The sequence below is a fragment of the Coturnix japonica genome, chromosome 1, assembly GCF_054131305.1.
Source record: "Coturnix japonica strain WE chromosome 1, WE-NBRP24, whole genome shotgun sequence".
NCBI classification, from domain to species: Eukaryota; Metazoa; Chordata; class Aves; order Galliformes; family Phasianidae; genus Coturnix; species Coturnix japonica.
In genome coordinates this window covers 163,004,023-163,029,085 of record NC_140663.1, presented here as the reverse complement: position 1 = coordinate 163,029,085, position 25,063 = coordinate 163,004,023, and the positions used below count along the sequence as shown (strand labels likewise).

The following is a 25,063-nucleotide window of genomic DNA, read 5'->3' as shown; positions in this document are numbered from 1 at the left end:
CTAAAACAAGTCCATTTGGAACATGCCAAATGTAAGTTACAACAAAAGTGATGCAAGTTACACAAGTGATGTTGTCAGGAAGTTCAGCAGATAGTCCAGCAGAATCAGGATCACACATAGAGGGAAGAAAGGAGCAATTCAATTAGTTATTATCGAAAAGGATCTGGAAATCAGAGACTGCTAACGTTACGCTCCAACTTTGTAAAGAAAATTCTTAAGTATTTAATTAAGACCAACTCTGGTGCTCAACACAAAGCAGTATATATGTGTTCTATGTAACACAAGAGAGTGAACAGCAATTTTATACCCTAGTCTACTTTTGCCTTATATACCAACCGTAACAGCTCTCCATTAAAGAAGTTAGAAACAGAAACATTGTTAAACTAGAAAAAGTAACACTTCCTTATTTATAGAGACTATTGGTTTGTTCTTTTAATAGTGATCTTAGATCTTATATATCCACCTATTTGTAGTTTAAGTGTATTTCAGTCCACAAGACCTGGAGTCAGCCTTTTGTAATGCGCTTTAGTAATCTTTAAATAGACTTTTAAAGCCCAAATCAAATACACTACTTATAAAATGCATAGGCAGATTAAGGTTTGTTCAAAAATAAAGTATAATCTGAAATATGAATAAAAGTTGAAAATCCAGTTACTATTCCACATGTTCCTTAGTTTCGTACCCAACAAAGATATGTACTTAGACTTATTCGGCTATAGCAATAAAGACTTGAAACAGAAAACATGCATCTGAATACTCAAAGTTCACAATCTAGGTGTTTAAAAACAGAATTCCAAGTATGAAACATTACCTCAGCATAAGACAAACCATTAAATGCATCAACGAATGGGACAAACAGATTCCAAAATAACTCTTCAGCCCCTGAGCAGTTACACTTTCAGAAGAACTTCCTCTGAACAGAGAACCATATAACTGCCCAGGTTTGAGAGTTCAAAAAGAGCATTAATAACCACCACTTTATTTATATGCCTGAAGCAGAATAATTCTTCTGAAAGTCTAACTCCAGTAATAATAGTAGGGCTCAAGAGTTTCAAAGACACTTAAATGATAAATATGCAGTGGTATCAATAAATTTTATATTATTTAGATCATGGTTGTGCATAAATACGCATTACTTAGAAGTTCATATATCATATAAGAAAAATTACTTCAACAGCTGCATAATGATCTGTGGATGTCCCTAAAATCTACAGCACTAGTTGGAATCCGTTCAGAAAGTATCTTAAATTAATGCAGCTTGGCAGCACAGATATGAACGCATGGTTATCATCTACTCATGGTCATTATTTACCACTTCATTATTGGACAAAGAAACAACTCTTTTTAGCAAGGACAACTGAAACCAGTTAAAGAGAAAACTGCACTAATTACCTACCTACAATAAAGCATATGAGGAAAAGCTAATTTTAATCATTATGTTCAAAGATATTTTATTAAGATGGTAGTGGAACAACCACATAAAAAAATAAAATAAAAATCTGCCTAACAAAATTCAGACGTCAAATTGAAAAAAGGAGATTACACCTCTGGTCTATAAATCATATTCTCTGTTTCTCTCCAGAGAAATGGAAAGCAGCTCTCACAGTGCCTCAGGAGACAGAGCTCAGACAATCTTTGAAGTGTCTTTCCAATGTCAACAAAAACACAAGGAGGACATATTCTTCTGTAGGTGTCTGTCCTCCAGACTTAAAAGTCCAAAAGGAAAGGGCATCTAATTTGTCCTTCAGTAACACATAGAAGAAAATGAAAGCTAACAGTTTTATGTTTAGTATGCATTTTGTAAAGCCTGTAAATTCCCTTCCCTACATTTCCATAACTGGAATGACTTTGTAGAAAAAACAACAATTTCAGATAGATAACATGATTTACAACTACAGTTTTTTCCCTTCACACCTCTTTTCAGCATCTACATAACCACAAAAGAATGTTCCAGAGGTGACTGTCAGGCAGCACAGCAGTTTCCAATAAAAGCATCTATGCCAATAGTATACTTTAAAAGTGCAGCCTGTCCCCATCCTTGTGAGAAATTATGAAAGTGATAAAACGAGTCAGTCATATGATATGAAGTACAATCAACTCCTCTCACTGGGAAAGAACAGACTCATCATGTATTTTGCACTCAAAATCTCATAGACTGATACCATTTAGAAGGCATACATGAACTACAACTACCAAATGCTTCAATGTTCCAATGAAATTATAATGGAACCACTGCTGTACTTCATACATCTTTATAATACACTACCATTAGAACATCTCGTATCTGTTCACAGAAGTATACTTAAAGGTACGTAAATATGAGAACTAAAATTATAATAGTTGTTTCTCCACATAAGACATTACAGCCAGGAAAAGTGACTGACTATAAGACCAGAGCAAAAATAGCTAAATTGCAGCCCAACGGCATATCTGCTCTTGATAAAATCCAGATGTCTGTCCTACACTCATAGTACCTTCAGCAACTGGGCAATACTACTTTCCTGCAGTGACCTGACAGTTATGCCTAGCAGCTGTTGGCATACTTGTTTTCCAAGTAATTACTGTTAAACTCATGCTTTGAACACCATTAGGAAGGAAATAGAAAATACTAAGGTCACATTAAAAAAATCGAGTAGTTTACACAAAGATATCTTCACACTATGTACAGCTTCCAACAAAAAAAAACACAACACATTAGCTGGTAACACAATCTAGTTCTACAAAAGGAAAAAAAACAACAGCAGAAGCCAAGTTTACAGATACTCAAGTACATGATTGCTTCCTCATGTCTAATTTCCTTTTATTATCATTTTTTCAGGGCAGGTTATACACAAAAAGTTTTACCACAAATACCGTGCAATCTAACCTCAATTTTAGAAGTCTGGTTATTGATGAAAGAACTTCCTCCTCACCTGAAGAAAGAGGAATTTTCCAAATTCTATTTTAGTACTAAACATTTTCCTTCTGCACTGTAATTTACTTCAGTGAACAAGCCTTATCAATTACTTTTAACAAAGTCAAAACATTTAATGTGGTCTTACTCAGTGTGAAAATATCTTTGGTAACAAAAGAAGTGCCATGAGACATGACAGCTATTCAAAGTAATTAAATTTGTGATACGTTACCACTGTTCCATTATCTGGCATCATTGGTGTTCCCATATTTGCAGCTCCTTCTGGTCCCATGGAAGGACCAGGACCCATTGCAGGGCCAGGCAAAGTTCCTCTGTTGTTCATATTCATACCCATCATTGGAGGAGGGCCTTGGTTACCAGCAGGTGCTGGGCTAAACGCATCTATGCAAAACAATCTACACTTAGAGCTGTCCTATCTGAATTTTACAAAATAAACAAACACTTTATATTTTAAAACCCAAATATATCAGACTTCCAATACATGAAATATAAAAAATACATATTCTTTGGGACTGTACATTTATCTCAATCATCTGCTTTTAAACAGATTAATTTTGTATTACATCATCTGCCTTCTGTGGCTGAGAAGCCTGAACTTTGCAGCTAAATATAGCTGTACTGTTTCCATGCAGAACATGAAGTGTTCTCTTAGTGCATATATGTACTATGCACTGTACATTTAGAAAAAAATCTCAAATGATTTTGCAGCAATTGACATCTATAGGGCAACTTGGCTCTTAAGGATTACTGCATTAAATAGAGATTTGCAAAAGCTGTTCCGTCATCATTAATGTTACTTGTAGCTGATGAATAATATACCGTAACATCATATAAAAGGAATATCAATGACAATACTCAACTTTATAATGAGTTAATAGTTACATGATGTAAAGAAATATATCATCTCAATTATTTTTACAGTAAAAATAGGGAAAAAAGCAATTTTTGTTGGTGGTGTTTAAAGTTATAGATGAAAATTCCTCCAAAAATGTGATTCACACAGCTTAAGAACTTCTATCAGAGAGATTATTTAGCTACAATACTGAGTTAGAAATTACCACTCTGCCATGATCGCTTTTGTTATGAGAAAGAAAAGGTCAGATTATATAAACTTTTATATCTGCTATTATGATATGTCATCAAATCTAAGACTTGCGGTGATGTAAGTTTTTCCACCCCAAAATTACGCACACTATTCAACCAGAAGACTGCATCCAAAATTTTATAATGGAAGAAAACATCTTTGGAATCTAGTATATGTTTCAAGTCCTGGCAATACACAAGGAGGCAGAAAAAAAGAAAAAAGCCAGGAAATAAAGACGCTGCCAGACTAAAATATGTCACTTTTATTCTGGCATATAACCTCTTACCTCTCATAATTTCAGTAATATACACGTTCATCACCATACGCAGTTCATTTTGTGCAAATACAGTACTTTGATTTTCTGCATGTATGTTCAACTGCATATTTATTATGGGTATTGAGCACCCATCTCATCAGACAGTGTAATCACCATATCAAGGTACTGTTGCTAAAACTTCAGACATAAGCAACTGAAAGCTGCTTAGGATAAACAATCCTAGCAATGCAGCAGCACATACTTTCCTGAGCTTAGTGCTGAAACTCAAAGATTTCTCCCTATGGTGTGGAGCCAAAATAAAGGCATGTATAGATACTTCTATCAACCCACAAACTTAGCAGTTCATTTTGCAAGTAAAAGATTGTGCTCTAATCCAAGAGAAAATCATAGCTGAATATCTCATTAAACTGTTCTTCAATGTCAATCATTCAAGAATTAAATGTGGAAGGAAAAGAAGGAATTTAAATTGACAAAATAAGGATAAAACTCTACTTTTAAAGGCTACTCATACCCTATATGACTATAATGATGGCAGTGCTCAGTGCTGGAAGCAAAAAAAAAACCAGTCAGAGCTCAGTGACCTATTATAGCTTGCTTACCAGTACGCTCTTAAAACTTAGCCAACCTGCCAGACATGCAGATACTATTCAGCCATTCTTCAACAGCAATGAGTTCTTATCCTACACAGCCATTGTCCCCTGAATTTTCAAGAACCATGTAGATGTGGCACTAAGGGACATAGTTTAGTGAGCATGGGTGACTGGTTGAAGGTTGCAATAGATTATCTTAGTGGTCTTTTCCAACCTTAATGATGCTATGATTCTTTACCATAAAAACACAGCATGCTTCCTCAAAAGTAACACACGCCAGAAACCCTCTCTGCACTAGTAAGCCAGTTTCAACCAGCTATGATAGAAGGAAGGCAGCTGGGGAGCATAACAGAGAGGTGCTGTATAAAAAACTATATACCTTGTGGAAACTGCTAACACTATTTAGCAAGATGCACAATATCAATACTTACAGAGACTCTTTAATAGAGATTTTAATAGAGATTTTGAAGTAGAATCTACTAAAACAATAAGCAAAACTTTAAACTATGAAATTAAAAAGTCATCAATTTATGCTTCAGACTGCTGCTTCAAACTAACTTGAACTTTAGAATTAATTCCTAAAGGAAGACATTGTCACCTTCTGCAAATGAATAAGCCTGTTTCCATTTTGAAGTTATAAATGTTTCAGTGAATCAAGTTGTGAAGTGTATATTAAAATGGAGAATGAGCAAGTATATTCATCTATTAATCAATTCACATTACTCTGAGTTAAACCACAGCATTTAGCAAGTTTTGTATGGACTTTCAAATTTGAAATAGAAATACAGAAAAAAACACTGATGAACATTTTAAGTTAATTTTAGTCAGGAAGCTTCCTAAAGATATTTTTAAAGAAATATTCTATGTTTCAGCCTTGTTTAAAAGCAGATATCCTGGTTGAGTAAAATTCCAGCTGTTTCAAGTCTGCACATACAAGGCAAGTACTAATTCTTAAGATGGCACAGTTCTAAAATTCAAGGCTTTTCGCAATGACAATAGTCTAAGTAGCAAAAGTATACTGAGAATTACTTGCAAATACAGATCCACAGTAAGTTTATAGGGCACACTTATTTATCAAACTTTTGTCAAGAACGGACCTGTTTTAAATACTAAATAATTTCACTGCACAGTTACAGTTCCAAATCTTCTGATCAGATCCCCCAGAAGAACACCAAACACTTTTGAAACTTTTGAGACTTCCTGTCTTGCACTGCATAATCTCTAGAATATTACCTTTCCTTGCCTCCTGGTTTCTCTCATCTTGCACACAGCTTTTTTCAACCATGGATACTTAAAAAACACATTAACGAAAATAAAAAAGCTGTTTTTAAGGAAATCATTTTTTTATTTCCTATTTCCCAATACTGTTTACTTCATTTTACCAGTAGTTGCCACTAATGAAATTACACTTGAGTAACATGTACAGTCCCAAAGAAGAAGAAATTTTACATTACAGAAGCCTTTTTCCTTCAGATCCCTACCTCCCATGTTAATTGCTCCACGAGGACCCATATCACCCATTCTCATTTCCTGTTCTCTCTGTAAGTAAACATAATTTTCATGATCAACCTATCATTATTAGAATTTAAAACATTCCCATTTATTCAATGAAAATGAAAAATGTCAAGGTTTTACAGTTTCCATTATTATGAAAATGTACGTGGGATAAAGTTAAATATATTCTCCTACTTGTATAAAATCAAATGTAGAAGTTGAACTCCATAATGCAGAATAATAGTTTTAGAAGACTAAAGGTTAAACATCGCAAGTTTCACTTATTAGATAAAATCTTCAGTTCCCAAAAAGTTAAATAATCAACTGCAAATGATTCCTCCTTCAGTCAATGTTCCTCATTAGCCAGCAGTATGAGTTGTCAATGAAGGTCTTACCACATTGTTGCCTAAAGGCTGTTGTTCAACAATACAATTAAATCTGTCTTTACAACTTAAACCAATGGTTTTAGTGGAAACCAAGGTCTGATGTGTTACACTAAGCAAATTCAAGTCACCAGTTTTATTTGCCAGTTCTAATAGTTTTGACTTAACTAAGCTGTGGCACAACTTTTTTGTCTCAGTTCAGAAGCTAGCACAGAAATGTAGTATTAATGTAAACAGTATAACATGCATTTAAACTAAACAGAGAAGCAAGTGAAATTGATTCTGATTCAATCAATGCACGGTCATCTAACATTTAACAAGTTCTGACACTACTGATCATGGACCACGTCCTGCTGTGAAACAACATGAAAAAATCATTAATTCAAGGAAAATAAAGTTCACCTATCACAGATGGCAAGAGATGCTGGTACCACTGTTCATGTCAAAAAGATGAAGTAGAAAATTCACAGTTCAAGAAAAACAATGAAACTTACACCAAAGAAATACATTCTCATGAATTTTCTGCAATAAACATTAAAATATATTCCACCCTTGAGTGCATACACATGCATTTAGAGAATACATACAAAAAATTTACCTGATTCTGAAAATAATTCCTCTTATGATTTACAAGTTCAGACACTTTGAGAATAGCTTTATTATCCTAAGCAAATGAGTCAGTCTTGCTAAAAGCAATTTTTGACAGAATACTTGTGATTTCAGAATGCATTCATCGTAGCATTTTTAATACAACGTGACTAGACAATTCTGAAAGGAATAAGAGCTAGTAAGGTGACAAAGAAAACAACGCCTTGTAACTAAAGCCAGGTTTCCAGGCCTTGCTACAAAAGACTGGTAGATGAACAATAAGATCTCTTCTTCTGACTCTACAACCCACATTACAATTCTGTTATGGAAGAATGTACAACTACTTGGTCAGATCTTTCAGACTAATGTTAACCAACATTTTCAAATAACATCATCAGTTCAATTTGGATCAATCACATATGTAGTTTCAAAATGAGCATACAATCTTGTTGATATGAGCCTACTACTACATCTCAGTTCTGAGACAAGGGGGCAAAGAAGCATACTCCATCCTAATATCAATCCCTCACGCAGTACAGTAGAAAGACATCACAGTTAAGGTTTCTGTGAATCAGACCATGCACACACAAGTGCATGCCTAGATGTCCATTTGTGAATAAAAACTTTTTTGTTGTTGTTTGAAGTTTTAAGAAGTAGAAAAGCTACAAATAAATGCACAGGATTTTGAATTACTGCACATAATCTAATTTGGGAGGCTTCCAACTCTTCAATATCAAATCAGGAGCAATGCCTCTGCAAGCTGTAAGGTTTTTTTTTTGCTAATTTCTAATTTGTAATCTATCATACAAGGCAGGGCCAAGTAGAAAGGCAATTAGATGAGAACTTCCAAATACAGAGCTACAAAGTTACTGCTTCCTAGAACTAAGCAGTTTTTTTGCTGAGAAAGACAGAAGGCAAACTACAACATTTCTTCAACCCAATAAACTAAGTTTTTTTCTCAGCTTGAAATCTACAAGTTTCCAGTCAGTAAAACAGAAGAGGGAGGAAGGGTAGGACTGATAGCTGTGTTTTATTTTGTTTTGTATTTAAGTCTGCTGTTAACATGATTACAGTAAAATTATCATTTATTTTGCAGCTTTAGCGATGAATTTCTACCGTATAAAAGTATTTCTGGTCTGGTGTAGACGCCAGACCAATGAATTTAGAAACTCTATCAGCTGATCTGTCTACACACTTCAACGAAGCATGAATCCTATTGTTTTATGCTTATAATTTGTAGCGCTCTTGCGCACTTTCAGAACAGGGACATGAATTACACACTTAACACAAATTTAAAACAATTAAAGTAAATTCCCTAAGCAGAAAAAATATTCAGCATTAACTGAAAGCATGTATCATGAAAGTGATTAAATGCTTGACATATTAAATATAAAAACGTATATTTACCAAAGCTTTTACTCAAAGGAATCCAGATACAGTCCACAAATTTGTGAACTAGCAGATTTTTAGTAGGCAAGTATGAAAAAATGTGTACAGATAAATCTGGCTGACTACTGCACATCATTTGCCTGAAACACTGCAAAGAAAGGAATACCGACAGGCAGTTCTGAAAGAGCAGCTGAATTGCTGCTGGCTGATATTGTCTGTTGAACATAATGGTAATGAGGTTGCCTTGTAAGGGCTTCTTTTTCCTCACTACCCACTGTCCTGTTGAGTAGCAGCCTGCTTCAGGCCCTCCCTGAAGCCACCCCTAACCTTCCATTAGAGGGAAGTAAAATTGAGCAGTGAGGGTATTGCGTTTTTCCTAGCGACATACACAGGCAAGCTGTTAAGAAGCTCCGAAGTCAGCTGGTACCTGGAAAAAACAATTTAAACTGCAAGAGAACAAGAAAAAATGACACACAGTTACAGGGGAGACCAAAAGAAAAAAAGCTCTAAGGCAACAGATGAGTAGAAACGTAGAACAACTCTTGAGAAGCTCCATTTTTTTCAAAAAAAGGAAGGATGCAAACAACAATAATATTCTATTTTCAAACTGCAATTCTTTCTACAAGTCAGAAGACTTCCAATCCTGTTGCATGGCTTCCATAAGATATTTCACAACTCAATAATGCAAACCAATCTAAAGGGCCTGATTTATCCAAGTATTTTGCTTTTAGAAAACCCTAGGATGGTAACTAACAATAGCACTATGCTTCCTAATTACTCCAGGTGTGAACATTAAAAATTTTATTTCCTCACATTTCCAACTCCTTCTAACATTAACTGTAACAATCAAATCTACAAAAACATTGAATTGCATAAATATTGTATATTTAATATAGTACAGGTTTTCCCTACTTCAAATACTGCAATTGATAATTCTTGAGCACTGCACCTTCATCAACACTGATAGTAAAGTATACAGAAGATTGCCAAGATAATCTTCAGGTTTTTAAATGACATTAGCATGTTCTTAAGTACTCACAAAACCATGAAATTAACAGTTTTGAACAGATAGTTCAGATGAGATATAGAAGACAATACCAGATATAATTACTTTCTCACACTGAATACAATTAGTTATAAAACTCTTTTTTTGTAACGCTTGATTTTACCTTTGAGTGGTATTTTTTTTTTCTCCTGGAAGCATGCCTTGCAATTGTGGCAATCTAAGGAAACTACAGATTTCTGCCTCCAAGTGATATAATATTCATAGTAACAAAACAGTCAAAAATTTATGGAGTGGAATATATATGGTTGAATATTTTACAAGAGCAAAAAGCAAGATACTAACATAAAAATCAAGGAAGTAGATCATCCAGTTTTCTTCAAATATCAGCGACCAGAAGCTCCACAATTCACATACAACTACTCACCTTTCAGCTAAGGATGGTCACCAAAGCAATAAGGTACAGTAATAAAACAATGCCTTACTTTATTAAAAAAAACAAAAACAAAAAAAACCAAAAAAAAACAAAAACCAACACCCTATCAACTCAGGTTCAAGCATTAAGAAATAAAACATTTAACCAAATTCTACACATATATCAAAATATGGTTCACACAAACATTCATACTTATGTTTTCAATAAACTCAACTCTCTTACAGACTTTACAGTAGACAACTGGGTAAGACCTTTCTCAACTTCAGTGTAAATCATTACTTTCATCTTAAGTTACTTTTTCTATGACTAAATTCTGTATATTTGTTGTTTGTTTTTTTAATTCCATTGACCTAAGTAATTTTGGTGCAATCTTCCTCGATCCTTACACAAGATCATTTATGCAAAGCCATCTATATTTTAAATACAAACTACTTAAGTGGTTAACATTACTGATTAGGCACTCAAAAATAAGAGTACAGGGGATACTTCCGACTACAAATTGTCTACCTCACAATATTCTGCAATTTTAATCCAATGTCTCCAATTTTCAGCTCAATAGAAATTATGCTGCCAATGAAGAGCTGAAGAAAAACCTTCTGCCTACACACTTCTGGCACCCTGTCCCTTAGATTTTTTTCCATCAAAATCTATACATTAGATCCTGAAAGTCAGAATATTACAAAATAATTCACTTTATTCTATCACATGAAAAATACCAATCTTATTTCAAAATGCAAGAACTTGTGATTCTGAGCAATGTTACTTAAATCCAGAGCTACTCACTCCTCCAAGGATCTTGTTCAGCCCAAACAATAATTCTACTAATGACAGCTCCAACTCAGGAAAGTTTAAAAACCTCCCTTACATTATGTAAAGTTATGCATACAAATGCATTTAACCAGATAAAGGTTTAGCATTAAAACATACATTACATACAAATGGTTTAATATAATCAGGCTTAGTAAGTTAAGAATAGGACTTGGTCTTTGCAAAAAACACTGCAATGAGTCTGTAGCAGGCAGTTCCTTCCTCAGTGATTTAAGTAACAAAGAATTGATTGAAATGATACACTAAGCCAAATGTTTAAAGAATCTATACAACAAGAATCGTATCAGTAAAAAAAAAAAAAACTAATAAAACATGCATTGCATGAAATATATGCAAATATATATTTCAAGAAATGCTACAAGTTGGAAAAATATTCCTAATTAAAGCAAAAATCATCATTTGGCTGCTTACAAAACAAAAAAAAACCAAAAAAAAACAACCAAAAAAACATTTCCTTTATGAAAAAAAGATGCACGATTAGTCCAGCACACTCAGTTCACTGAAGGCAGTTCTCAGCACCTGAATACCACAGAATAAAGTACTTAAAGTCAAAAATATTTTCTGCTGTTTAAGCTGAAACTGTTCCCTAAGAAACACATACATTTTAAGCAACATTTCAAAGTCATTTCCCAGTTAAATATTAGACAGATGTATTGAATGCTGAATTTATTACTAAACATGCAAGACAGCACCATAACATCATTCTCAACATAAACATTTCATACAGAATTAACAAGCAAAGAGGACAGCACTTGATCACAAAACATCACTAAGCACTAGTGAACTATGTACTAGTATCATCTAACACACGTTGGTGCTGGCTGATACCTGCAGAGAAATGTCAGGAGGGAGAGATCACACCCCTTTGTTACAGACTCATATGAAATTGTTTTAAAGAAGTTAAATTAAAATTAATTCACAATAATGTAATACCAGTTATGTTCGATCTTTACAAGATGGAAGACAATGTCTTCCTTCATCTGAGTAGCAAGTAAAGGTCTTCACTTTGCTTGGCTTCTACTTACAAAGCGCGCAATTTGTTTCTCGGCACAGCATACAGTGTTGAATAACTCTGACCCTCCCAGCTTCCTTTGTTTTGCTAAATCATTTGCCGACAGCTAGATTCAATGTAGAATCTGACTCTAATTTCAATATAATGAATGATGTTTAAGTCAGGTCTATACTTCCAGTTCCAGGAAAAAAAACCACAGTTTAATTGTACTGTCCTCCACTTTATCAAGGCATTTAGGGGACAACTCACTGCTTAAACAATTATGTTTAAGAATTGCCTGAAATAAACCACTGTTTAATACAGAGGACACAGCCATCAACTAATCTTTCGACCTAGTGGATGAGGAAAAGCTGTGAATGTAACCAACCTAGACTTTAGCAAAGCCTCCAATTCTGTCACCCACAGTATCCTCCTGGAGAAGCTGGCAGTCCATGGCTTGGATAGTCACATTCTTCAGTATGCAAACTGTCTGAACAGCCGAGCCCAGAGAGTAGTGGTGAACAGAGCTAAATCCAACTGGTGGCCAGGCACGATTAGCGTTCCCCAAGGGTGAGTCTGAGGGCCAGCTTTTTTTTTTTGTCATTACTGATGATCCTGACAAAAGGATTGAGTCTATCCTCAGTAAGTTTGGAGATGAAACCAAGTTGGGAAGCGTTGATCTGCCTAAGTGTAGGACAACTCTACAAAGGGATCTGGATAGACTGGATTGATGGGCTGAAGCCTATCATATGAGCTTCAACAAGACCAAGCCCTGAGTTCTGCACTGTGGTCACAACAACCCCAGGCAACGCTACAAGCTTGGAGCAGTGTCTGCAAAGGCTGTTCAGAAAATCTAGCGGTGCTAGTTGATGTGAGTTAGCAGTGTGCCCAGGTGGCTGAGAAGGCCCATGGTATTCTGTTTTTTATTAGCAATAGCGCAGCCAGCAGGAGGAGGGGAGGGGATCATCCCTCTGTACTCAGCTCTGGTGAGGCTGCACCGTAAGTGCTGCATTCTGTTTTGGGCCCCTCACTACAAGACACTGAGGCCCTGGAACGTGTGCAGAGAAGGGCAACAGAGCTGGTGATGTGTCTGGAACACCAGGCTTATGGGGAGCAACTGAGGGAGCTGGGATTGTTCAGTCAGGAAAAGAATCTCAGGGAGACCTTACTAATCTCCACAACTCCCTGAAATGAGGTTGTGGGGGTCGGCCTCTTCTCCCAGGTAATAGCGACTGGATAAAACGATCTCAAGTTGCATCAGAGGAGGTGCGGGTTGAATATTAAGAAAAATGTCTGCTCTGCGGAAGTAGTTATGTATCAGAACATGCTACCTAGGGAGGTGGTAGAGTCAACATCTTGACCAAGAATTTGAAGATAAGGTTAGATGACGCACTGAAGGACATGGTTTAGTGGGCATGGTGGTGATGACTTGACAATCAGACTGGATGATCTTAAAGAGGTTTCTTCCAACCTCAATAATCCATTAATTCTATAACTAGTATTAGTATTATTTTAGTAAACTATTTTTTGAACTGACAGTCTTTGACTAGTTGTACACTGCAATTTATATTGTTGATTTATCTACTGAATGTGTTCAATACTGGTATAAGAGTGCAGATGGTTTAGTGGGCATGGCGGTGATGGATAGACGTTTGGACCAAATGGTCTTAGTACTCTTTTCCAACCTTAATGATTCATTTAATTATTTGTAAGCACCAAGGAACAGTGAGAAATCTTACAACTGGACATATTTCTAATAAACACTATTCTGACCATCTCATTTTTCACACTAAAACTCAAAGACTGCTATCTATAGCAACAGTCTTATTAATGAAACCTGTTAAGCATTAATAGTGCTTTCTTTCATCACATTCTATCACATCTCAAATTTATTTGCTGCAACCATTTGTAAGACTAGCTTCAACGTGACTTACAAGACCTACCTCAAAATCTAACCTAAAGCCCACCAAGTATATTAATACTTACTGTTGTTACATATTAACCAATACGTTTTTCTTACTTTCCACGTCCACTATTTATGAGATGCAGCAGTTCACACACTGTTCTTATATTTAATTTATAATGCAGAAGAACAAATATGTTATCCTCTAGGTTTTACTTACATTTCAGGTGTCTCCCTCATTCTCTCATTTGATTCTTTTTAAATCCAAAATTTTCTAGTTAATTCCATTTCTAAGAGAGTAAACCTGTGACATCTTGCAAAATGTGAGCATTTACATAATCAAAATTAAAAGTACAACACATTGTATAAAACATGGATGAAAACACCATGACAAAAAAAACCAGTAAAGTGTTGTTGTAAAGTAAAGAAAACCAAAAACACCCAACTTTGCTATTCATCAACTTCCACTCTGCATACTAGGTTTTCCATAGTAAGTGTTTTTCAGCTGGTATTTCACAATTAGTGAAAGGAAAACTTGCAGAAAAAATACTGATGGAAGAAGGCAACTTATGAGCTGAGATTCTTTCAAGAGAGCAACAGCTGAAAATAACAAATACCACAGAGTGGAATCTGTGTGCAGTAGAGTAGCTGCCAGTGAATTATTAGTTTAAATAATGTCAAATATTTGATTTCTTAAAAAAGCTTGAGAAAGTTAAAAAAAAATAGATTAGGGAAACAAACCAAAATATTTGCAACTGTGGAAAGGAAGGAGAAGTTTTCTCACTGCTGTCAAGAGAAGCAGAAAATAATCACTGTGCTGAACTACATGGAATAAAGCAAACAAAGTAGAAATTAACTTCAACGTAAAAAAAACATGAATTACCATTTCTGTTTGTTTTTTTTTTACTTCTTTTTGTAAATGCATCATCTGAGCCAGAAAAGGTAGTAAAAAGTGCTTTGTTTTTATTCAAAACATTTATGAATAGATAATTCCAAATTATTGTAAAGACAACTGATAATGCAGATTCCAATTCTCATCAAAGATATTCACTCATGTTTAGTATTAAATACTCAAAGAAGTTGGCTGCTTTGCTATTGCAGTTATTTTTTGAGCATCTTTACCTAGAGAACTTACATACTAAGCTCAAGGAATGCTGTATTTTGTAAAACAAAAAACAAACAAACAAACAAAAAAAAACCAACAAAAAAACCCAATAATTTGAATAAAAGCATTAATATAAATACATGTTCATTTAAAAATTGTGTTTTTATTATGATATTTTATCACCTAAGCTACTGGAACTTTGCTCGTATCTCCAGACTGCTCTATTGTATGCCAAAAATTCAAGAATGCCCCATATTCAGATAGGTCTTTTCTATTCATCTTACAGTTATTTGCTGCTTCTCTGCATGTTACTGTTATATTTTTAAACAGTGACGTAAAGTTCTTTCTCACATTCACCACCATTTGTAATACGACAAAATACTGCATATGCAACAACACAATAAAAAGGCATGTTAGCTGTAGATCCTCATTTTCTCAAAACCTGTAGAAAATGTTATTCAGCAGACAAAATTATATAAACAAATGGCAAAACATGGCACCAACAAACAACATGTAATCCAGAATGACTAGGAATATAATCCACTTCATTACATGCTTCAGTCAATCACATCACCTACTTCTATTCTGCTAAAAGAAAAGCTTACCAAGCCCCTTTACTGCCTATGGCTATACAGATAAAGCATGGAAGGCAAAACTGCAAGACAGACTTTTTCCAACGCCAACACTGGGAAAAACCTGAGAGTATACAAGAACAGAGGTGTTCTATCAGAACATGTCCTTGATACAACATCTAACATTCACAGGGAAGGTAAATTTGTGCTTCTCCAATAATTAAACATAAAATTCAGAAATACTTATTGGAAAACAAATGTGCATAAAGCATGTAATCACTAACAGCTTTGGGAATCCTTTCAGAAAAAGGCATATATCGTTATATTAACTTTAGATTGTAAACTTTTTCGGTACAACAATCTGTCAACTAACCCAGATCCAGAGGAGTTATGCAGTACTTTGGATCCATTCAACTAGTATCCAAATACACTTCTCTTGCTTCTAGTATATTCATTTTTAAAATTATAATGAAACGAATACATGAAATACATTTCAATTTCTGAACATTATCCTTTTCTTTCTTTTGTATTCAATTTAAGGCACTTCTTCAACTTACCTGTAAAACTGTTTCTGAAAGTAATATTTACCACACATCCCAGTTCACAAATGCTATATGTAATCGCACTATCATAAAATTGCTTGGGTTGAAAGGGACCTAAAGGATCATCAAGCTCCATTCCCCCTGCACGCAGGGCCACCAACCTCCATATCTAATTCTAGACCACTTTACTTCACAATATAGTCAGGGCATATTAGATAATTTTATGTGCGGTTGGCCTTATATCTTTATTTTATCTGAAGAAATCGCACGGGAGTAGGTAATTATCAAAACAGATTCCATTTATCCATGGAAATATGAAAAAAAACCTTACTTTCACAGAACAAGTTCCACGTAAGTACTCCACAATTCACCCTGGCAGGTGCAGAATTAAAGGGTTGTCTAACCAGCAGCCCAATCTGGATTAACTGTGCCACCATATAGATATAAACTAAACAATTAACTGAAAATTATGTTCTAGAATAATGCTACATTTTAGTTGTTATTGGACATCTACAAACCTACACAAATTATCACAGTGAATGCCTCAAAATTACAAGATACAAGATGAATTATGAGGTTATGTGAAAGCAGTTAATAATTATTTAGAAGACAAAATAACCAGCCAATAATATAGATGTATCATGAAGTATGTGTTTATGTAAAAGCATAACTTTTAAAATTTGAATGTCAAATATCACATTGCAAAATCACCTTAAAGTAACTTTTACAGCAACACTAGTTATAGCCACACGATCTTTCCTAAAAAGTTTCTTTTTTGAGCTCTGTATTCCTATTTTTTCTACCCTTAGTAAATATGGTATTTATTGACTGAATTGTAACTAAGAGTGCAATGCCATTCAGCAGCTGGTTGGAGGCATCACGTGATTACTATACACAAGCATTTACAAAACATAAGCTGAAAGTCAAAGTTTTAAACCAAGACCAAAGCGTGTTCACCAAAATATTACACAAAAAATATACTTCTTTTAGAAATGATATAAATGTTCTTAACAGGCAGAATCGCTCAGTATTTAAGAGTTCATCAGCAAAGTTTTGGCCAGTCCACACACGGCACTTAAAAGTACACAAACAAACAAAAAAACCCATCCTGGTATGATATTGGGCTCCATGTTTCTGCAGAGCTTCCCAGTGAACACTGTAATACAACCTGGAAGCCATTTACTGTGAAACAGGGGGAAGATGAGGTACACTAATAATTTGATTAGAGCTCCGAATAAAGAACTTGATATACACTGAACCAGGCAATTCCAGAATATTCATAAGAAATTTAAGAAACTGGTCGTTTGAACAAATCTGAGTGGATTAAAAAACCACTACTTTGTAGTTAAGTCCCCTGACTCAATTACATATACAGTAACCCTTCATCAATAGATATTTAAACAACTATTATGTTTATACGCAATATAGCGTTGTTAGAAACAACAAGAATCCCAATGTAATAGTGACAAAGAAGAAAACAGTTTATCTTACAGAATTTACAAGTTTCCATGAGGATAAATATATGGGGGAAACACACCAAGTGAAAACAAGTGAAAAAAGACTACAAATCTCTAACACATATGCTGAAGAGAATCAGGAACGTAATTTTGACCTTTAAATAACCTCGCCAGATCCTGTGAGTGAAAACATTTAGAAGAGACAAAAGCTAACCTGCCATAAGCATAGCTATCAAGAGAACTGCCTTCAGCACCATTAGGAAAAGCAGTGTACTTCCTGTCACGTATGCAACGAAACTAATACAAATATTCTTCCATCTTACTCAACTGTGAGGCTGGGTTAACAAGTCAGTAGCTGCTGCAGAACTCAAGGCTGAGAAAAACTGCTTTAATGCGGAATCTTAAAATAATGGATCCCTTTAAAACTACCTAGGTTAGTTTCTATTAATCAAAACATTAAACTCATCAGTTGATGACACAGACATCTCATGTTTTCCAAAAAAAAAAAAAAACACAGCAAGACATTGATTAAAAACATCAGTGTATCTAACAATACCAGCAGATCTCTGGAAAGATGAAGTGGAACCTTAAGAAAAATGACATTATATAGTTCATATTCTTCACAGAAGAAGTAGTCATCCAAAACAAGCATTAAGTAATGAGGTAAATCTGCTCAATGCCTACACAGCAGCAATTAGTCTCAGGCTCTTTAACAAAATTTATTTTAAAATAAAAAGCAGTATTCAGCTTGATATGAATGGAAAGATAACCTCACTGAAACAATCTCCTTTCTAGGTCGCAGTGCACTGCATCACCACTGTCGAAGCCTTCCTCTCAGCCAGCTACTGAAGCAAAACACAGAGGCTAAGCAGAAGGTCAAGTCTACTCAAAGGTCACTGCATCCCAAGAGAAAGAAACCAGAAGTGTAAACAAGTTCTCCTCACATCCATCAAACAGTTGCTCTAGAATTCTATGGACTCACTTATCACTCTTTAGGTATTTCATTCTTCCTTCAGTGCAGACCCTTTAAATAATAACAAACTTAGCTATGTACAGAAGCTTATTTTGGCTGCAAGTTTCAATTCAAGTAGGATTCAAGTTTCAATCCAAAATAGGTACTGAGTAGACAACTGAAACTGAATGTTATCTCTTCTTAGTCTGGATAAATACATGTACAAACTCCAAGTTAAACTTAAGTCCAGTAGCTGAAGAAAAGAAAATGAAAACAGTTAAAGCAAATGTTAATTTTAGTTTCTTAAATATGTACAGCATTTAACAAAACAATTACATTAATATGAGATTTTTTTCTATTCTACAAAAGCATCGTTCTCATCTGTCAGAAGACAGAAAACCCAAGAAAACTCAGTATTTGTCAGACTTCATTAGATAGTTAAAAGTTTTTGTGGAACTTTGTTAGGTAGCTTTATTAAAATGTGCAGGCAGCAGTAAGTTTCAGAAACTACATTAAATATATGGACTACAGTCCTGGTATTCGCTTTCTAATGGAGCTTTATAAATTGCACCAGCAAAATCCATTAAAAAAGAAGAAACTAAGCAAGCGAATATTTTATAAACAAGCACTAGATGGCAGCTGAACTCTCCATTGATGATTAACAAAGAAATCATCTGCTTATTCTAAGGCCTCATGAAAAACAATGACAGACCAAGGCTGATGGCCATTTGCCATTCTATAAGAAGTGTATTTAGATAAATGTTCATTTAAGTTTCCTGGTCCATCAGTCTTACTCAAAATTAATTCATAAACAGAAATGACCTGAAAAAAAACAGGGACAAATGTCTGTATTGATTACTGCAGATGAGAACAAGCTCAGGAATGCCTACAGGTAAATCTGTACTGGAGATCTGTGCATATTTGATAGCACATTAACGAACAAAAATTACTTCCAAACGGTCACTTGTTCTGTCTATAAGTTTACATGAGGTAAATATTAGTATGTTCTAAGCATTCTGTGCAAGCATTAATGCACCTGAGTAGAAGATCCAAATTTTACAGTGTTTGATATTCATAATAAAGCTTAACACAGGAAAGAAAAGTTACATTATCTAAAATAATCATAGTTCACACATAATGAAATGTAATTACTAATGGAATTTAACATTCAAATGATTATAATCACCTCCTTTATGCACACCAGTTTAGAAAGTCAATTATGAATCATCCCAAAATAGTCACAGAATTAATGTTAATTAAACCTCCAAATACCAAAGCAATTCACGGAACAAGATGGACATTTTTATTAATGAATTTATTACTGGAAATCTGCCTAAACTTGGTTTTCTTCTAGGTAAGAAAGTGTGAATGCAAACTTCTTGTCTAACTGGTGCCTTGGTAATGGATTAGAAGATGGAAAAAGATGCATTCAGTTCTGTTCACTGAAGAGTCTAGATGGCCAAAAACCTACCACCAAATTACAGAGGTGTACGAAAATCCACTTAACATTCTTCTCTCAAAGAAACCTACTACTGAAGTTGTATGGGAATGGAGAAATGAGCCATTCCTCAGACACACCACAGCAGGCTCAAAATAGTTGGTAGGAGTGAGGAAGAAACTTCACTTAGAAACTGCTCTAAAGGGAGACAGTTCTTAGAACAAAGACTGAATACATCAACTTACATAAACCAACTTTCTGGCGTTCCTCAAACTACAAACTTTGCTGTAGTTCTGATGTGCTCTTTTCTGATGGTTTTCCCTTTTTTTTCTTTTTTTTTTTTTTTTTAAATTTAACCTTCATGCTCTTCACTGTGTGACAGCCTTCAAGTGCACTATATCTGTGCTGTTGAAGCAACCTCCAGTGCTCTAGTGCCTGTTACTTCATTCTGCTATTAACACTACGTACTTAAAACAGTGGAGATTTTGTCTAAGAAAATATAAGGAAAGGAAACCTACAGAGTTAATTCACAAAGAGTAAAAAAAACTAAGTATGAGCAGTAAGCTTTCAGAAGTTGAAACTCATTAATTCTCAAAAAACAATTCCTTATCAGTGCAAGTTACACTTGAAAAGGGAGAAGGTACCATTGCAGGAATGGGAAAAGGAGAGAGGCAACTAAAAAATCCCAATTCTATCTCCGAACCATCAGTAAGAAGAGCTGTAAACTCTGCTGAAGGTCAGTGCTGTAGCTACTGTTTCATTAAATACAATATCCACCTTACAATATTTTGTACTGCTATTATAGAAATAAACATGTTCCACAAATATGAAGAACAGTATTTCCACAAAGCTGGGGCTCTTTTGTAAACACTTGAAGACTATTTTAATACACAAGATCTAAATTATTCTCTTTTCACTCACCTACATCAGTGACAGCAGTTAAAAATATTTCCTGGCACTGGAATTATTTAGCAAAAAGACTGATTCAGAATAAAGGTATATCTGCATAAGCCATTCACAATTGGATGCTAACCCTTGCATAGCAAATAATATATCAAAAGCACTTAGAAAATGGAATGTTTTTAATCTAAAATATGTTTGTGTTGCTGAAAAAAACATTGTTTCTTTTTCATCACTATCTCCAAGCTCTCCTTTCAGGAAAAAAGACATATGCAAAATAAAAACTACAGGAAAAAGTTTCCTGATTAAGATACCTCATCACTTATTAGAATGCATTAATATGTTGAGGTATAATAGCAGACTTCAATTAAACAACCTTTATGAAGCAAGGTAGAAAAGTCTAAAAGATACTGAAGTATAAATAACATCTTATCTACTATAGATAGCACAACTAGCTTGATAAATTGCCTGGACATCACTGGGAAGCCCATTGGACTAGCAGTCAATGCAAGCAGATTTTTTTTATATACATACAACATCACCATGAATGCTTCAGCAATAAAAACACTCATATGAGCTGCAACTAAACCACGTAACTGCTAACTGCATGAAGTTGGATTACAACAAATTTTTCAACAGAGGTCATACTGAAAAATAAAAGTTCAGCAAGTTAGGAAAAAGACATAGAAAGAAGCTCTAAAGAGGAAAGCCTGATACAGCAGCCTTATTTGACAAGTTCCAATTCCGGTTGCCATTGCACTTACCATTTATGTCCTCCTTTTATACTGAACAGTAATAAGGAATAGGATATAAGTGAAGGAAGCTTACTTTTCAAAGCTTTTAAGAAACAAAAACAAGCATTAGAAAATTATCAGTTTCCTTCTAAATATATGGTTGGCAGAAGACTTCAATGTGTTACATAATTTAAGCCAAAAGAGTTCAAGACTGGATATGATTGAAAACACCCCAGCACTGTAAAATGTTGTGCTAACCAAGAAACAACTTTTATATTCTCAAAACTGAAATGAACTTTTTTTTAAACATGGGCACAATGGTAATCGAGGACTAGATGAAACTATTGCATGGAGTCTGTTTACAGTAAACTAATTAAGAATAAAAAAACTTCAGCTATTAAATAGAAAAAAAAAAAAAAAAAAGCTGCATCATTTTGCAATCTCCAGATAAGATCTTATCAGATCCAAAGTGCAAAGGCTTTTTTCAAACCTTCATTCCATACATCACAAGCTCAACACAGATCTAAAGACACGTATTAACAAACACTTGTAGAATGGCAGGTCATGCTTAGTTTCATAGCCGCCCATATCAGAAACACGTGTTAAAGTAAATAAATGCATCACTCCTAATGTTCTTTAACCCTTAAAGAGGAAGAATTAAAATTGGAATCAAAGTAGTAGTCATCACGTGACTAGAATACTCAGAACTTGGGAAAACTTTTTAATTATTGTACATGTCACTTCAAATTCAGATGACATAAAAAAGATGGCCATACTTGGTATTTCTTCAGTTGACCTGTATCTCTTTTGGTAGGCACTGCACAACTGCACCTATACATTCTTGTGGTTTATATTATTCTAGATGAATAAAACCCCAATAAATGAAACTCAGTAGGAGAGCTACACACACTCTAGATTGCTCTTTTTCTTCTTGTCTTTTCTCTTCTACAACTCTTTCTCCCCCACAATTTCACTGTATAAAATCACATAAATTACAGTGATTGAAGTGCTTTCCACTTAACTATTCTTCTTTCTTCCTTATGTTACCATTTTTTCTATGTCCAACACACAATCTGAAGAGCTTCTAAACACACAGGCTTCCAAATTTAAATATGCAGAACAGCATGAGGATGGCAAGCAATTCAAGCTCACAGACTAAGCAACCTTATCTGAAAGAGCTGCAAAAAGCAATTCAGTAGAGGCTGCTGTGGCCACCATTATTGGGCACTCTTTCAGCCTTGAGCTGCAGGGAACACGCTACTACTTATCAGCAAAAGGAACTGAAGGGAGCTTCTGCCATCTCTTTCCTGCCAGCTTTCCTTTCCTGCAGCTCTCAGCAGCAAGAACAGCAATCTTATAGCTCAGTCACAGGATTATTTTCACACATAACTTACACAATCCCAAAGTCAGACTGCCCCCAAAATACATTATGTCAGAATCACTTAAGTATTATTTCTAGATCACATCAGAAGGTTGTTACGTGCTGTTTTCAAAATATGACTTAACAGTTTAATAACAGGAATGCACTAAAGAATACTTTAAGCTTTGACTTCTAGATCACCATCCTGCCCAAAATGTATGCCTGAACAGTTTTCTTTACAGTGTGAGCACACAGGGAAATAAATCAACTGTTTCCAGTTGTGAGTTTCTCAGCAACATCAACTAACAGCAGTTGGTAACATCACAAAGGAACTATTCTGCTTCCTTGCTATCTTTACTAAACATCCTAAGTCCAGCTGGGAAAACAAAAGGTTCCTGTTCTATCCTTTCTTAGGATATCTCAGAACATATTTAGTATAATCTTCAGAGTTCTACAGGCAGAATTACTGCATAGCATGTAAAATAAATGTTACTTCCACAAAGCACAAATCAGAAAGCAGCTGAGAAACCAGCAGTTTGTCTCCACATTATGCATCAAGTTGAACATGTACAGAGTAGCACTAAGTGCATCACTTACTGCTTTCCCGCTGAAACTCATTTTAGCAGTACGGGGTATCCTTACTACATAAAATTAAAGCATTTAACTGTTTTGTGCTCACTTCACTAGTCTGGTTGGTAGAAACCATACCCATGATCAAAAGAGATTATCTTGAAAATTTAGAAGCCGATTGCCCTGATATCCCCATTTTGCTGTTCCCTCAGGATGAGACTTCAACAACCGAATAGACCTAAATACATTACTGCTACATTATTTAATTTAGAAATTGCAGCAAAGATTTTTTTCTTCCTTTGAACATTTTGGTCGTCTTCAGTACAGATGTGGAGATTTTCCTCATCTAGTCTTACAGTAGAGTCTCAAAGAAAGGGATTTTAGGCTTTGTGTGAAACTTCACTGCCCGTTTCTAAAGTATATTATTATTAATAAATTAAGCATAATACATAATGAGTAATCAAACAACCTCTACAGCATTAACTATTTAAAAATTTAATTTTTCAGCCCAACTGAGGCACTTCCTCATTCCTGTACTATCCAGGCTTTGACCTTCCACTTAAAAAAAACTAAATGATTTTCCTGGAAAAATTTATTTCCTGAGTAAAAAAAGGAAAATGATAATGTGAACACCTTCAAATATCTGAAATGCTGAATTACTTATTTACCTACAAGGCAGTGATGGTACAGTTCAAGAAAACTGTGCTGCTAAATTTGTGTCACTCCACACATCAGAATAATGGAGTTCTGAAGGAAAAACAATCCACAAGGTGGCAGTTCAATAAGACTGAGTATTAAAAATAAAAAACCTACAGTAAAATATTTACCATTTCAACTTTAGTCAGAGTTCTACTTACATTGTCCATGAAATTTGGCTTAAATCCTCCCTCCTGCTGCCGTCTCAGTTCCTCCTGTTCCCTCTGGCGTAGCATCTCCTCCTCACGCCGTCTGTGCTCCTCTTCATGTCTAGGATTTTTTTCAAAGATTACATAAATTAAAACTCATGATCTGTTCAGGCTCAGCCAGTCTCAGGAGTTAACATCGAGCACATAAGCATAACTACGTAATGGTTTCTAATACAGCGTAAGACACTAAGCTACTCAACCTGATGGGTTTGAATATTACCAAAGTGTTTATGTTTATCAAATATACAGGTATTCACAATACTAATAATCTCGTTCTTCTGGCTGAAATGCATCACTTATCACCTCACTGTACTCACATCCACCATTTGGTCCCCAAAAACATCTTGCAAGAATCGAGGAATGTTATTGTGTACCATTTTTTCTGTAGTTATTCAATGACAACTCTGCTTCATACGCACTTCCACGTATGGAAGTCCAGAAATCATTTTGTCAGACTACCCCTCTGCTGCCATCTATCACACAGCCACTAAGCATTACATAATATTGGTGCAAAGGTTCAAGCTCTACTGCTTTACCACCAATATCTGCTCCTGTTATCATGGGCCATCATGAGATAAGAGGCATTCCTTTCTGAGCAGCCCTCATATTCCTAAGAATCATCTCTTAAAGAGAAAAGTAATACATCAG

The 25,063-nt window shown here is 34.9% G+C and overlaps 1 protein-coding gene across 12 annotated transcripts in view; it reads right to left on the bottom strand.

Annotated features, from left to right (window-relative positions):
• The window catches only part of PSPC1 (paraspeckle component 1), a 60,716-nt gene that overhangs the window by 23,386 nt on the left and 12,267 nt on the right, over positions 1–25,063 (bottom strand). For 3 of the 12 annotated variants that reach the window (XR_014942204.1, XR_014942210.1, XM_015852187.3), the window contains 3 exons: positions 24,368–24,476; positions 6,347–6,404; positions 3,126–3,295 (listed from right to left, as the gene is read on the bottom strand). Coding sequence is in view for 3 of the 12 variants with exons in the window: in XM_015852187.3 (XP_015707673.2) it covers positions 3,126–3,295; positions 6,347–6,404; positions 24,368–24,476 (337 nt within the window). In the remaining 9 variants the exon portion in view is untranslated. Of the gene's footprint in view, positions 1–3,125; positions 3,296–6,346; positions 6,405–8,341; positions 18,762–20,261; positions 21,684–24,367; positions 24,477–25,063 lie in introns of those variants that run through there. The other 9 variants (XR_014942205.1, XR_014942208.1, XR_014942211.1 and 6 more) reach the window with 6 other exon arrangements.